Source organism: Rhinolophus sinicus, linkage group LG11 (genome assembly GCF_036562045.2).
Source record: "Rhinolophus sinicus isolate RSC01 linkage group LG11, ASM3656204v1, whole genome shotgun sequence".
NCBI lineage: Eukaryota > Metazoa > Chordata > Mammalia > Chiroptera > Rhinolophidae > Rhinolophus > Rhinolophus sinicus.
Genome location: NC_133760.1, coordinates 17,766,777 through 17,781,497, shown reverse-complemented (window position 1 = coordinate 17,781,497; position 14,721 = coordinate 17,766,777). Strand labels below are relative to the sequence as shown.

Genomic DNA, 14,721 nt, shown 5'->3' with positions numbered 1-14,721 from the left:
TGCATCGAGAATTTCAGTTTGTGCACTCACACTTGACCAGGAGCAGTGAGGAGGTGATTCTGAACCACGTGTGGGGAAGCCTGGCTGGTGAGGACGTTCAGAAAAATGCACATATCTCAGCATATGCTCATGGCACCCCCTCTTTACTTCCAAACCATTGATGTTTCTGAGAAATGGTACTGCTTACTCATCTCTTAGTCTGAGTTCCAAAAATTAGATTTGTGAGTTGTTTTCTGTCCTTAGCTAAAGCCAGGAGCCCAGCCTCAAACACCCTAAGCAGTCCTTCCAACCGCCGGTCCACCCCAGTGAGGACGTGGTCATCTTGCCAGGGTTACCGAGCCTCGCCTGATGGTCATGCAAATCTCGTGACTCAGGAGCTGGGCTGGGGGAGGCTGCCTGTGAAGCGGGCAGGATGTAGGAGTCATAGACGGCTAACCACTTGGTTTTCTGCTCTGCTCCAGGTCTTTGGCGAAGCAAGGCAGGGCTGACCACCCTTTGTCGGGACCTCTTCTGTGCATGAGGCCGGAATGTAAATATCGGGACATTTCAAAATAAAGCTCATGAGAAATCTTAAAGCAGTAATGAGTATGCCTATGACATGACATGACAGCCTACAGGCCTAGTAGACACTCAGCAGAAAGCTGGAGCCCCTCTTAGATCCCAGCTCCCAGAGGGAGGTTGTTGTTTTTTCTGTTTTTTTTTTTATTGGGGAACTGTGTTTTTCCAGAATATCAAGGATGTCAAGTTGTTGTTTTTCAATCTAGTTGTGGGGGCAGTATAGCTCAGCTCCAAGTCAAGTCGTTTTCAATCTAGTTGTGGAGGGTGCAGCTCACTGGCTCATGTGGGAATCGAACTGCCGACCTTGGTGTTAGGCGACCTTGGTGTTATGAGCACTGCGCTCTAACCACTGAGCCGACCGGCCACCCACCGGTGGCCCAGCTCCAAGCTCAAGCCATTGTTTTCAGTCTAGTTGTGGAGGGTGCAGTTTACTGGCCCATGTGGGAATCGAACTGGCGACCTTGTTGTTAAGAGCTCGCACTCTAACCAACTGAGCCATCCGGCTGCCCCAGAGGGGGGTTTTTAACTCTCCCTGTTAACATCCCTACCCCCCCCCCCCACATTTGCTTGGGATGGGGGTGCGCGCGCTCTCTCTCTCTCTCCCTCTCTCACACCTTCACTTGCTTCCACATTAGGGTCAGAAGAGATTGTTTGGAAAGCTGCCAAGTTTCCAAGCAGAATAGATTGTTTTCTCGATTTGTGATCATAAGTGAAGTGCTCCTCCTGGGGAGGAGGGAGAGCTAGCTGCCTCAGTGCCCTCCCTCTTTTCTCTCTACATCAGCCTCGTGCCTGCTTATGACCATCGCTGTGGCCTTGCTGAAGCTTGAGAAAGTGGGGGTCCGTCCCACACATGAATGTTGAGCTCTGGGTGTTTCCATTTCAGACGACCCTCGAGAAAGCCAAAGTCTAGGGCATGTTGAGACACAAGGCCTAGGGATATTCATTCTGTCATTAGGAACTTTTGAGATCTGAAAATTGCAAATGGTGGATTCTCCAGGGAAGAATGAGTGGCAGGGAAGGGAATTTGGCCACAGGGAGAGGAGAGGGATCACGGTGCTCAAGCCGGAGGTCGGAAGGTGCTTCTGATCTGTACACGTCCAGGTTCACTGCTGGAAGGTCGAGGGAGCGAGGGTGCCACAGCAGGGCAGTGGAAGGACTCAGTGTGAGGAGCTTAGCATCCCCCTGAGCCCTTTGTCCTTGCTGAGCTGGCCGGCCTGCTGACCCCTCAGCAGGTCAGAAGAACAGCTTCCATCATGTAAATCATTTGTTTCACCTCGTATATGCCCACCTTCCAAGTAGCCTCTTCACAGAGCAGTTCCAAGTGGAGGCTTGAGTCACGGAATCCAGGGTTGTGCATTGAGTCTCGTCCCAGAGGCGGAACACTCTGCATGGCTGTCCTGTGAATCCGTCAGGCCTGGATTCATAGCCGGTGGAACCCGAGGGAGTATGTTCTGCGAGTGGCCTCCCTCTCTGATCCATGATGTTAGCACTCTGAGACCACTCCCGTTTGCCACCCTTCTGGATGCAGGGCGAAGCGGAAACCATACACAAGTCTTTTCAAAAACTCTTTACCCTCCTGGAGTTGTAAAGATAATTTGGGGTTTGAGGCTAGAGCTTGTTCATGTCACCTTTTCTAGACACACAGGCCTGTGGTGGGGTCAGGCAGCGTCCTCAGCCAGGGCCTCTGTAGCCTCTTGTTGTCAGACTTGTGAGAGCTCTGGGCAGGCCATCGGGTGGGTGGCACACATGCTGCTGGCGCACAGCACTGCTTTCCGTTTGCTTTGAACTGAGTTAGCCAGGCGGGCGTAGCCTTGCGGGAGCCAGCCTTGAAGGCAGAAGAGCATTTACATGTTACACCATGTGCCGTTCATCTTCCTGAGATGGGTCAACAGACACCCAGGCCGCCCTTTGGGGAATGATGGCCTCGTTTCTGGTCTTCATCAGACATAAAGTCCCACTCTTTTGTGACCGCAGGAATTGCCCGAGCCCCCCTGGCCGGCACCTTGGAAGTTGGGGGAGCGATTTGCCAGCCAGCCCCCCCTCCCCTCGATCTTTCTTGTGTGTTTGAGCTGAGCACTGGGCCCTTTGGAGAGTGTGAGCTTGTCTGAGCCTGCCCTTCTCTCTTGCAGAGGACTACCCCAACGGCACCTGGCTGGGGGACGAGAACAACCCCGAGATGCGCGTGCGCTGTGCCATCATCCCCTCCGACATGCTGCACATCAGCACCAACTGCCGCACCGCCGAGAAGATGGCGCTGACGCTGCTGGACTACCTCTTCCACCGGGAGGTGCAGGCTGTCTCCAACCTGTCAGGCCAGGGCAAGCATGGCAAGAAGCAACTTGACCCCCTCACCATCTACGGCATCCGGTGTAAGTGTGGGCTTCCTGTGCTTGGCTCGCGTCCCTTAGCCTGCGGTTGCAGGAAGGACCTGGCTGGAGGGTGGGCCCTGCCAGGTAGCGTTTCAGGGACGTGTCAGGCCTTCGGCTGGTGGGTTAAAGAAGATGTCGGCGTCAGAACCAGTCACAGAGCAAAGAGAGGGATTTCTGGATCGAGCGTTTCCTTTAGTGAGTACTGCCGGGGGCCCTGTCCATGGGAAAGACACTGGAGTGTGTGGGCCTGCCAGACCCTGAGAATTGTTTTGAGTAGCTTCCTGAGAACCTGTATGAGAAACCAGCTGACATCAGTCCCTCGGGTGGGGCTAAAGCAGTTCCCGGATGAAGAGTGTCAGAGGCGTCAGCAGACTTTTCCTAGGGGACACGCAATCGGTGTGCTCGGCTTTGCGGGCATAGGGTCTGTGTTGTAACTACTCAGCTCTGAAAGCAGCCATAGACCAAACATGAACGAATAGGCGTGGCTGTGTACCAGTAAAACATGGCTTTCCAAAGCAGGCAGGGGTCTGCCCACCGTCAGCCAACCCATGTTTTAAAGCATGATGCCTACTGCAGTGGGCACCACTAGGATCTGTGGGCACCGTGCAGAATGTGCGTGCAAGCTTAAGGACACATGGGTTTGCTTGGTGACAGGATACCGTGTAATGGTGTGTGACAGTGTGACTCACGGTGTGAAGCGCTGTTGAGATGTATACAGAGGGTGCCAAAAAAATGTATACACATTTTAAGAAAGGAAAACTGTATTAAAATTGTAATATTCGATATGTACTGATAACAAAAGACGAATACAAGTCACATTTGACTTCCTCAATTACAAGAGATGCTCACAGTGGTTACCATCAGCGTCCAGACATTTCTGATTATGGAGAACTACTGCTCGGGCAATGTTGCCGAAAGTGTCCCCTTGTATCCATTTTTTGGGCACCCCCTGTAGATGAACAAGAAGCGATTCCCAACGCACAGTATGTAGTCAAATATATGTAAGTGGTTGCAGCCCCGAGAGCTGGTCACGGGGAGTTTGACCACGCCGCAGTGGTTGGAAGCGGAAGCCTGGCAGAGAGCAGGGCTTGTGGACAGGCTCCGAGAGCGGCCGGGATCGGGCCCAGGGCTGTGGGGGGATGGCGTCTGGTGGTGGGTTACTGTTCTCATAGCGTTACCAGCAGAGGTACCTGGGAATGTGGTACAGGCTGTGACACACGTTGTGAGGCACAGGCATGGAGGCTGTCCTGCAGTGGGGGAGGGGAAGCTGGGCCGGTGGGATTCAGAGCAGAAGCACGTGGCTGGTGACAGGTGGGCGTGCTGTGCTCAGGAGTCTGCATGGCGTGGTGGAAGGCACTGCGATGACAGAACCGGTCAAGTCCTGTTTCCCTGCACGAGGAGACCTTGGCTGCCTGCTGAGCGCTCCCTCATCTGGGAAACGTCGTGAGTCGCTGCCTTCTCAGTGTTAAAGTTCAGGTGGAATTTTGAAAGGTTGAAAGTATTTGTTGACCATTTTTCCTTTTGGCCCAGTTTCATTTACATTGCTGATGGTTACTCAAAAGAAAAAAAGCAAAAACTAGAACAGGATCAAACTCCTGAGCACTGAACTTGAGCAGTGGCGAACGTAGGCATTGGCTACTTTGTCACACCTGCCCCAGTCTACTGTTGCAGGAGTGACATGGGCCCCTTCAGGAGTCCTCAGCGGCCTTTTCTCCTTGTGTCTCCGTCATCACACGGCTGTCTTCTCCTTGTGTCTGTGTCATCACACGGCCTCCTTCTCCCTGGGTCTCTCTCTCTGTGTCTCTCCTCCTCTCCTTATGAGGACACCCGTCATATTGGATTTAGAGCTCAGTTTGCTCAAGTATGACCTCATTTAACGTAATTAATCCCATCTGCAAAGACCCTATTTCCAAGGGAGGTCACCTTCTGAGGTCCTGGGAAGGACATGAATCTCGGCAGACTTTTCAGCATTGTACACAGGGCCAGGGTTCTTGAGTAATCAGATACTGTGTCTCACACGGCTTCTTTGGGGGGGCCCACCACGTGTCTTTGGGGATCCCAAGGCACCTGTTTGGAAAGTTGGGAGGAAGCTTTGGTCTGTGTGGGTTGGTGGTGAGAAGGGGCCTGTGAGATGCAGAACAGTGGGGACCTTACTCACAGGTCGCCGTGGACTCCCTGATGGCTCGAGGGGTGGTGTCACTCCACTGTGCTTATCTTCAGTCGGGATCACCGCTGCTTGGGGAGAAGGGGCTAACCTGGTCCTCAGGCTGGGACCCGCTGGACAAACATGGTGTGTGGGGTGCGGGCCCCCCCCAGCATGAGAGAGCACATGGGCTAGTTCCCCTGATTCGGAGGGCTGAAGATTTCTGTTGTTTTTCTAGGCCAGTCACTATCAAGTCAGGACTGTAATTTTAAGAAATAAGTTGCTGGCACTAAGCTTTCTGCTTCGCTTTCTCCTTGAATTTGAGATTACATTAGCAGTGACAGTGTTTTTCATTCCTTTGTGACTGATAAGCCCCATGCCACCCACCAAGGATGCGAGATTATGCTCTCTGTTCACTTGATTTCCTATGTTCCTTTTTCCCACAGTGTGTCTCAGCCCCTCTGTGGGGCTCATTATTTGAGAGCTGGGAATCTGGTTTTGTGATTTGAACCACCAGTGTAAACCATGGGTGTTCTGGAAAGTGGGAACGTGGTTAACAGTGACGGACTCTTTTCAGATCTTTAGGTGGTGGCCAGACTACTTGCCAGGAAAGACAGGGACAAGCTCGCAGGGGCCGTTCTTTTGGGGTGGCCCAGGGGCTTTGCCTGCTGCACAGCTCTCCCACAAAGACGCTTCAGAGGGCTAAGTGGCTCACCCTCCAGATAAGATGGCCCCACAGCTTCCCAGAGACCCTGTGCACTGGGCCATGTACCGGAAATGGCCTTGAAGTTGCACTGTCTCCTACGCAGGGCAGCCAGGGTGACAGCCTAGCTGAGGGGAGTCATGCGAGCAGAGGCTACAGTGTGAGATCTGACGTCATCTTCTTCCTGGTCTCCTGAGTGTCCCCCAGTGGGGCTCCTGGGTGCTGTTGAGGGGCAGAGTGAGGTGCTCCTGGGGTTTACGCTGCGACCATTTCTCCACTTGGGTGGGCTCTGGGAGGCCTGAATTTTAAAGCCATGTCTCACTCCTAACTGATAATTCAACTTGGAACTGAAGTGAGGGTAATGACATTCTTATTTCATGAGGTTTTCTTATGAGCATATAATAACTTAAGAGATAAACTGCTTCAACAAATGTGAAATACCAGTTAAATGCCAAGGAAGAATGCTTTTGGAAAAGTCAGAGCAGCAGTGCCAGGCAGCCGTGCGATCAGGAGGCCCCCACCCTCTGCCATCAGCGCTTCTCCTTGGAGCTGCCCTGTGGATGCCCGACATGGGGTTTCTGAGGGCAGAGCTGACTCCACTCCTGCCCCATCGGGTCGACCCCCTTCCTTCCCCCTAGGACGCGCTCAGCAGGGGAACATTTGTGATTCATTAGTTAGTTTTTCTTGGCAGTCCTCAGGGTGGCATTTGCCATCCATTTGGAGTCTTGAGTCTCTGTTGGAAGGAATTATGTAATATGTCTTAAGAGAATTCAAAAATGGATAATGTATAACTACATGAATGTAAATTTTTTTCTTCAAAGAATGTAAGCCAGGTTTTGAACTGGCAAGTTGGTTTTTACAAAGTTGAATTTACATGTTAATGTTTTTGCTCATTTCTTATATTTATATACCCGTGTGTGTCTTATATATAGTCTTTAAGTTTTTAAAATTTTATATATAATTTCATTAATCCCTAGAGGCATTTGGAAGATTTTTTCCTTGTGGGTGAAGATACGAGGAGAAGAAGATGGTTTGTAGAATGTTTCTCTTTATTGAAGCATGTACCTAATAAGATATCTTGATACGGTGTATGATGGCTGTTTCTTTTCCTGTTTTGGAGACCACAGTTGTATTTGGGCTTCTCTGCAACTGTAGCCAGTAGTTGGGTTCTCCTGTAACTATATAATTGTAGTTCTGATAGTCCCGTTCTCCTGTGACTTTAGTCTGTGATTGGGTTCTATTAATATAGAACTATTAATATATAACTGTAGTTAGTAGTTTTCTTTAACCACAGTCAGGAGTTAGGTTCTCTTATAACTATATAACTGTAGTTCTAATGTTTGGTTCTCCTGTAATTATACCGTGTTTTCCCGAAAATAAGACCTAACTGGAAAATAAGCCCTAGCATGATTTTTCAGGATGACATCCCCTGAACATAAGCCCTAATTGCGTCTTTTGGAGCAAACCTTAATATAAGACCTGGTCTTATTTTCAGGGAAACACGGTAGTCAGTGAGTTGTATTGTAATTACAGTCAGTACTTGAGTTCTCCTGTAACTGTACAACTACAGTTAACAGTCGGATTCTCCTGTAACTACAGCTGGTAGTTGGTTTCTCTTGTCACTAAAATTGGTCACTAGTCCAGAACTTTGTGAGGCGACCCCCTGCACCTAAAGACATACCCAGCATGTAGTGAACGTTTAGTAAATATCGATTCATGATTCTGTGTTTATTTTAGAGATGACCTGAAAACCAAGAAGCAAAGAGTTGCCACTTCATTTATGTATTTCCTTTTGTGCATGAGAATTACAAAGTGCTGCTGACGCTACCTTCGGTTTTTGTTCTTTCCGATCCTATAAAGCCTACCTCTCCTTAACCCGATTTCTTTTTCTGTCTAGATCTCAGAAATTTTGGTTGTCAATATTTAGAGTCAAAGATGTCTTAAGCATGTGCTCATAGAAAAAAATCTAGAAATGTCTTTCCAAGACAAAAGGAACTTTTGATACTTAATATAGTACTTAAAAAAACAAATACTTCCTTTGTTTTAATTATTTGTAGTAGTTTTGGTCTTGATAGGAACAGCATTTAGGAGTTGGACATCAAGTGAATTCTCAGGAGATGGTCCAAACTCAATGCTGTAAGTAGTCAAAACAGGAAGTTTTTTTAGCTTAATCTTTTTATTATTCAATTTTTGAATTTTATCCATTTTTTTCCCCACTAAGTAGTGAAGTGTCATAAGCCAGCTAGAGAGGAGGTCACACTGATGAGGAGTGTTTCTTGCGGTTCCCACGTTCATGACCATTACTTTCTGTTGATTTAGCACAAAGAGGTGGGGCTGGCAGTGAGGGGTCTCCATTTGCCGCCCACTCCTCAGTGGCCTCCCTGACCCCCAGTTTCCTCATTGTTGATAAGGTGGGGTGTCTCTGGATGCCATTCAGTCATGTGTTGAGAGCACTCTATAATTTAAATGGCTAACAAATGTGGGTGCCAATAGGATGTCCTGCTGAGCGGGAGACAAGCCACGGGAGTACTGTGAGTGACACGCACCCACCTCTGTGGCTAGCCTGTCCTCCTGGTTGTGGGGCTCTCGGGAATACAAGTCGCTTCTGTCCTCAGGGAGTTTCCGTTCTGATCCAGGAGGCACGTGGAAAGGCACCAAGAGTTACGTAAGCCAGCCTCAGACCCAAGTAGCAATGGGAGAATGTCTCAAGATGGATCACAATCACCATTTAGTCAATAAATGCTGAAGCATCTACCATGCGCCTGGATATTCCGGGTTCTGGGCACACACGGGTGAACAAAACAAAAGATTCCTGTGTCTGTGACAGAAACAAAGAGTAAATGCAATAAATATATACATTCTCTAAAATTTTAGCGAGCCAGGACGGAGATGGAGGTAGGAGGGAGCTTGGGGTTCAATGGACTGGTTAAGGGTAGGATTATTGAGGTTTAATTTGAGCCAAGACTTGAAAGAAGGGAAGGAGACAGCCAGGCAGACATGAATGAACAGAGGACTATGAGCTGGAGTGTGGAAGCGCAGTTCTGATAAAATCGTTGAGACCTTGATTTTATTCTCGACGTCCAGGACGTTGAGTGCATTCTGTGACGTTAGCATGCAGAGGAGAGTTTGCGTGTGCAGCGTCTGGGCGCTCGTGTGCGCCCTCAGCACCTAGCTTGTTGCCTTATTTCCATCTGGTGTGGGTGGATCCAGTCAGAATAATGTGAAAACTAAATAAATGAAAAGAATTTGTACCGTATAGCCGGCATGCCTGTAGGGGAGGCTTTCAGCTCCAATCACATTTTTGTGTCCAAGTTGCTCCCAAAAAGCCGGGGTTCAAGAGGCAGGACTTCATCTCATGGGGCTTTTGTCTGGGATGTGTGCTTCCAGGTCACCTCTTCTATAAATTTGGCATCACGGAATCAGACTGGTACCGAATCAAACAGAGCATTGACTCCAAATGCCGGACAGCCTGGCGGCGGAAACAGCGAGGTCAGAGCCTGGCCGTCAAGAGCTTTTCTCGGAGAACGCCGTCCTCATCCTCGTACAGTGCATCAGGTACGCTGTGGAGAGCATCCCGGGCAGTTTGCATCGCGGGACTTGGTGGGGTGGGGGTGGGGGCAGTCTCGAGTGAGGCCTCCCGCCTGCAGAATCTACAGCTGCCACTCGGGATTCAGTGATTGCAGCTTTAACCTTGTGCACACACATGCGGTGTCAGTTATCTAGGGAGCCCTGCTAACATGGCAGGTGGGGAGCCTCGGCCAGACCCGCTCGGGGCACCCTGTGGCAGTAAAGAGGGCATGTAGACCAGGGCCACCGCACCCTGATGCCACCTGGGTGCTGAGGCAGAAGGACAGGTTCCGTCAGGACCACGGCAGGCGCTGTGCCCAGCAGCTCCTTCACTTCCTCCCTCTGCCTACGGTCGTTATTTACCACATTGTTGTCCTTATTTGTGTGGTAACCACAGATGAAGGCTTAGGGGTGAGCACTCTTTATTACTGTTTCGAGTTTAGGGCCTGAGTTAGACTTACCTGCAGGATAATGGGAAAAAATTCTCTATGCCTTTTCTTTCAGGCGTTGTAGGAAAATGTTCACGAGGAATGACAGTATGACTTGAATATGGCTTTTTCCCAAGACATCTCAAAATATTTTAACAAACGTTTTGTGTGTTTTTTTAAACTCCCACAGTGGCTCCCTGGGTAGTGACTTGGAACTCGAGCCTTGATTGGGATTGGGGTCAGGATTCAGGGGCAGCAGTGGGTGGGGTCGGCCGGAACTCCTGTTCTAGAGACACTGCGTTGACAGACCAGGTTACCTGGAGTCCTCGGAGGGCTTTGTTCTCCCTGAACCAGACCTCAGGAAGCGGTTTCCTCCCCGTTGTTTTGGTAGTTACCAGATACTTTGCCTTAACTTGCCAGCGATTCCTGAAGATGGGAGGCGGCCAGCCCATGTGGGCCACACAAGTCGGGCTCCCAGCAGTGCTGTGTGAATGGCCTGTGCTAAGACTCTCTTAGTGAGAAATCGAGGCCTTGGTCTTACAGTTAGGAATTCTGTCTTGAGAACTAAAAGAGGTTGCAATTGTGGGGCATGCTAACGTGGCTCCTTGAAGAATTAGACTGGCTTTGTGGGCCTGAGAGATTAGCGTAGGGACGGAGGTTCAGGAAGGCAAGTTTCCACCTGGCTGGGGTTTTGTCCTCTTTACCCTGGGGTCTACATGGCCTAACCCAGGGTTGGACACACGGTCAGCACTCAGTGTGTGTTCCAGACGCACAAGGAGGAATCGTCTAATTTGAGAGGTTTCCCCATGGGAGGGATTGCTGTGGACATGGTGTCCCCCTGTCTGGAGGTGCTTCTCCACGCTGATGTGCAGGCAGGCTCCTTGGAATCGTGTTATATTCAGATCGTGATTTAGTACATCTGGGCAGAGCCCAAAACTCTGCATTTTGAACAAGTGCCGAGTGGTGCCTCTAGCTATTCTAGACCACACGTGAGTGGCGAGGTGTTGAGTCCCTTAAGTCGTGGTTGGGTTGTTGGGCTGCCAACCTTTAAATGCTTCTGACCTTGTGACTAGAGACTCAGGTGGTCTTTACCTCCCTCTCACATCTGATCTCTGCTGTATGGCTGGTGATTTCATAATTTCTTTTTTATGCTTACTTTAGTGTTTGTTTCTTTTCCAGTTATTAGTGTTTCTTTCAATTGGATGATGATAATTCAGTTTCATGGTAGTTGCATTGTTTTCATTTACTTTGTTTCTTTGTTTATAAACATGTCAGCCTTTCCTCTAAGATGCTGTGGGTGCACATGCCTCTTGGGTGCTGCTGGCCTCTCGTGGGTGGTGAATAGCTGCTGTGTGAGCAGGTCTGTAGTGCCTGTGTCCCCTGGCAGGCTCAGCTCTGGGACCGTGAGCTCAGTGTCTCAGGATGTATCAGTTGGAATAGCCTCTGTCTGAGAAACCTCATCAGCTGGCTGACCCCAGGTGACTTTGGAAGAAGAACAGAATCAGCAGCACCTTTCACGGCCTGAGTGACGAGCTGTCCACTCAGGTGCGTGCGCACTTGTGCCCAGGCGCAGGGCCGTCCTCGTTTTCCTGTGTGGTCAGCTCTCGGGAGATGGATACTGTTGTACACATAAGAGCACTGCTGCCTCGACCTCGGTCTCTGTGCCAGGTGTTTGGAGGGCAGCAAACCCAGCCATGGGTGGGGAAGGAGGAGGGTGGCATTCAAGGTAGGGCTTTAAAAAAAAAAAAAAACCACTAGAGGGAGATGAGCATAATTATATTCCCTCAGCCTTTAGGTGTTTATTTGTCTAGAGAGAATGAAGAATGAGTTTCTTCTGAGTTACGATATTTAGTCTCACGCTCCTATTCATAAACGCTGCCACGTGCTGCCTTCCTGCATCGTTTGCTAGAGGCCGGAGGTTTCCTGGTCCGAGGGCTGCCTCCTCGCCAGTGCTGGAATCGAACAAGTTTTCAGAGAAACACAGAACGTATTCTTCTTTTAACAAACTTTGTAAAAAGTACCTAGCTTTGTCAAAGCTGGTGATTTAATTGTTCTTTATTTTAATATACTGCATACATGGCTAAAATTAGGTAAAGCAAAAAATAGATGGTTAGTTAAAGGGACTTCTGGGATTTTTGTCATTGTCTTTTATGCATACTCTTTGCCTAGCATCTGTTATTTAAGGGTATTCTGGTGGCAGAAATAATCCAGTAAATGTAATAAAGCCAGGATTCCATTCATTTGGAATGGGTAGCAATTCCAGTTGGGGATGTCTTGTTTCCTTTTGAATTATCAGCAGACAAGAAATAAACTTCCAAATAAATGGTATAAATGAGATTTTTAGCCAAGGTTAGTACTGCCAATTTGAACACAACCGGTAAAACCACTAGTTTCAACAGATTTAAAAAAAAATCAATTTATTAAAACATTTGTATTGCACTCTCCTATCTGGCAACACTATAAACTTGATAGGTGCTGGAGTTTAAGGTGGCTACATTTTATTGTTTAAAATGCAGTTCACTGTTTTTTCACACAGGTCTCATTGGTGAGTTGAAGACCTTAGGTGGGCGGCTATTTAGTGCCCAATATGTTAGTGTTGCAGAGAACCATCTCTTGACAGCCCCACTGCATGCAAATCTGTTTGTGCAGCTGTTTTTCCCCTGGATGCAGAAAAGGGTCAGGCGGGGGAAGGGTGGAGGCTCGTTGGGTGTGCACCCCTTGTGTTTCACTCTCTTCCAGTAGGCGGTGTGGTCCAGGTCCACCTCAGCACTGTCCCTCGGCCTCTTCTCTGGTCACTTGCTGTAAATCTTGGTCTGTTCTTGATCACAAGTCACTAGTGTACATTTTCACACTGGAGTTTGATTTCAGTATAAATTATAAAACATGGATTTTAACTGGTCTTCATATATAAATATAGGGAGCTAAATTTAAACGGTAAATTCAATCATTTGAATCTCAGGTTGGGAAACCACTTACATCAGACCCGTAAGTCATATCTCCTACAGTTTTTTTAGAATCCTGGGGACTGTGATTCTTCTTGGTTATATTTTTGAAAACCAGCAATATCAGTTGATTTTTTCTTAACGTTGGAGCAGAAATTGTCTGGCAATGTATTTAGTTATATAGGCCTTATTAACTAGCAGAATGGATTTTCAATGTTTTGGTACCCTGTTAAAGAAGTTTGAGAAAGTGTTTTTCCTTGCATATTTTTAAGGTGATATTTTAAAATGTTGGCACCTATAATTTTTCATGATACTTGGAAATAATTTAAAAGGATGTAATTTCTGACACATTGCTATAGTTTACTTTTAAAAATGTTTGCAGTAGAATCTGTATATCATATCAATTTGATGCCCACCATTAAATTATTTAAAAAATGCATGAAAAGTTTTCCTTCGGTTATCAGACATTTTACATCTTTTCTTCTTGCATCTATATTACTATTCCCCTTCTCTCACAGAATTTCATTCTAATATAATAATGTTTTTCTGTTTAAAAGTTTTTTATTGATAAATCCATCCTAATTCTCTACAACAAAAATATGTAAAAATTAAAATGTTTTTTCTGAGCCCTTAGTGTTTAAGAAAATTCTTCTGATTGAGATATCATTACAATTAAAATTAATACACAACATCAAAACAAATGTATCTCATTTTGGATTAAACATAGAAAGTGAAATTTTATTGGAAGTGTATCTTTAAATGCATGGGCAGAGCTTTTTTCTGTAGTTAAATTATCCAAGGACACATATTACTTAATTGCTGTTCTAAAATAATTTAATATCAGTTTAGTCCTATTTTTCATTTTGTCAATACATCCTGAGGAAATTCATTTAAATGAGTAGATGAGAATCATTTGTGTTGGTGAATAGTCAATTTTTTAGCTTCCTTCTGTCTACAGGTCAGAAATCTGCATTATCTAATGCTTATTACTAATGAGCTCTACAAATGCCGTGCTCTCCATTGGGACACGTTGACTCAGGTCTTGGGATGAAGAACTTCCTTTCCTCTTCTGTGGGAGTCTGGGGTCGGGGAAGAGAAGGCAGCCAGAGGTGTGCAGGTGCGGCTCGTCTGCCGGCTGCTCTTAGCGCCGTCTGTTTCCCCACAGAGAGCATCATGACCACACCACCGCCCGCCAGTGAGATGCCCCAGCCCCAGCCGCAGGCCCTGCACTACGCCCTGGCCAATGCCCAGCAGGTCCAGATCCACCAGATTGGAGAGGACGGACAGGTCCAAGTAGTATGTACCCTTCTGCCGGAATGAATTGGAGGGAGGGCGCGGCAGGGAGGGAGCTCTGGGGAGCAGCGAGATGGGCTCTCTGTGGGTTTCTGGATCACGTGGATAGCCTGGGATGAGGGAGGAGTGCCACCTTAGAGTAGAAGTAGTTAGGGGTGGGGGCTCTTACATTTCATAATGAGGGTGGGTACCAGGTGACGGTGTCATTGTCATGGGCCCTTCGTGGCCTCCCTGCTTTGCTGCACCTGGTGGTCACTGTCAGCTCTAAGGGACCCTGCTGCTGCCCGTCCTCCTGGGAGGCGTCAGAGATACTTCCTCATTTCGGAAACACGGGCACCTGTGTAAAGGGGGAAGAAAAGGGACTTTCCTTCTGGGGTCAGTGGCAAAAGCTGGTGGCCTTAGTTACTGCGTAGCATTTCCTTTGGATTGTGGGTCCTGCACTCAGCCTGTGTGGACCGTTAGCTGAGTGGTGAACCCACACAGCCTCGTCGTCCTGCCCCTCGTGGTGCCGGCCCAGGGCGGAATGCCTCCAGAGCCTTCATGGATCCTGTGGCCGAGGTCTCGGGGGCAGGAACTTTGCTAGGGAACAGGACATTTTCAGCGTGCCCCGGGGGCCTGGTGATGTTTGAGTCACACCCAGCCTCTCGCTGTACACCTGCATCGCAGGGCTTTCTCCTGGAACCCTGATTCCCATTGCAGGGCGGCCTCTGTTTGATGT

The 14,721-nt window shown here is 48.3% G+C and overlaps 1 protein-coding gene across 9 annotated transcripts in view; it reads left to right on the top strand.

Annotated features, from left to right (window-relative positions):
• BANP (BTG3 associated nuclear protein) overlaps positions 1-14,721 on the top strand; it is a 117,783-nt gene that overhangs the window by 64,332 nt on the left and 38,730 nt on the right. For all 9 annotated transcript variants that reach the window (XM_019742736.2, XM_019742735.2, XM_019742733.2 and 6 more), the window contains 3 exons: positions 2,688-2,927; positions 9,161-9,328; positions 13,876-14,006. In XM_019742736.2, coding sequence (XP_019598295.1) covers positions 2,688-2,927; positions 9,161-9,328; positions 13,876-14,006 — 539 coding nt within the window. The remainder of the gene's footprint in view (positions 1-2,687; positions 2,928-9,160; positions 9,329-13,875; positions 14,007-14,721) is intronic.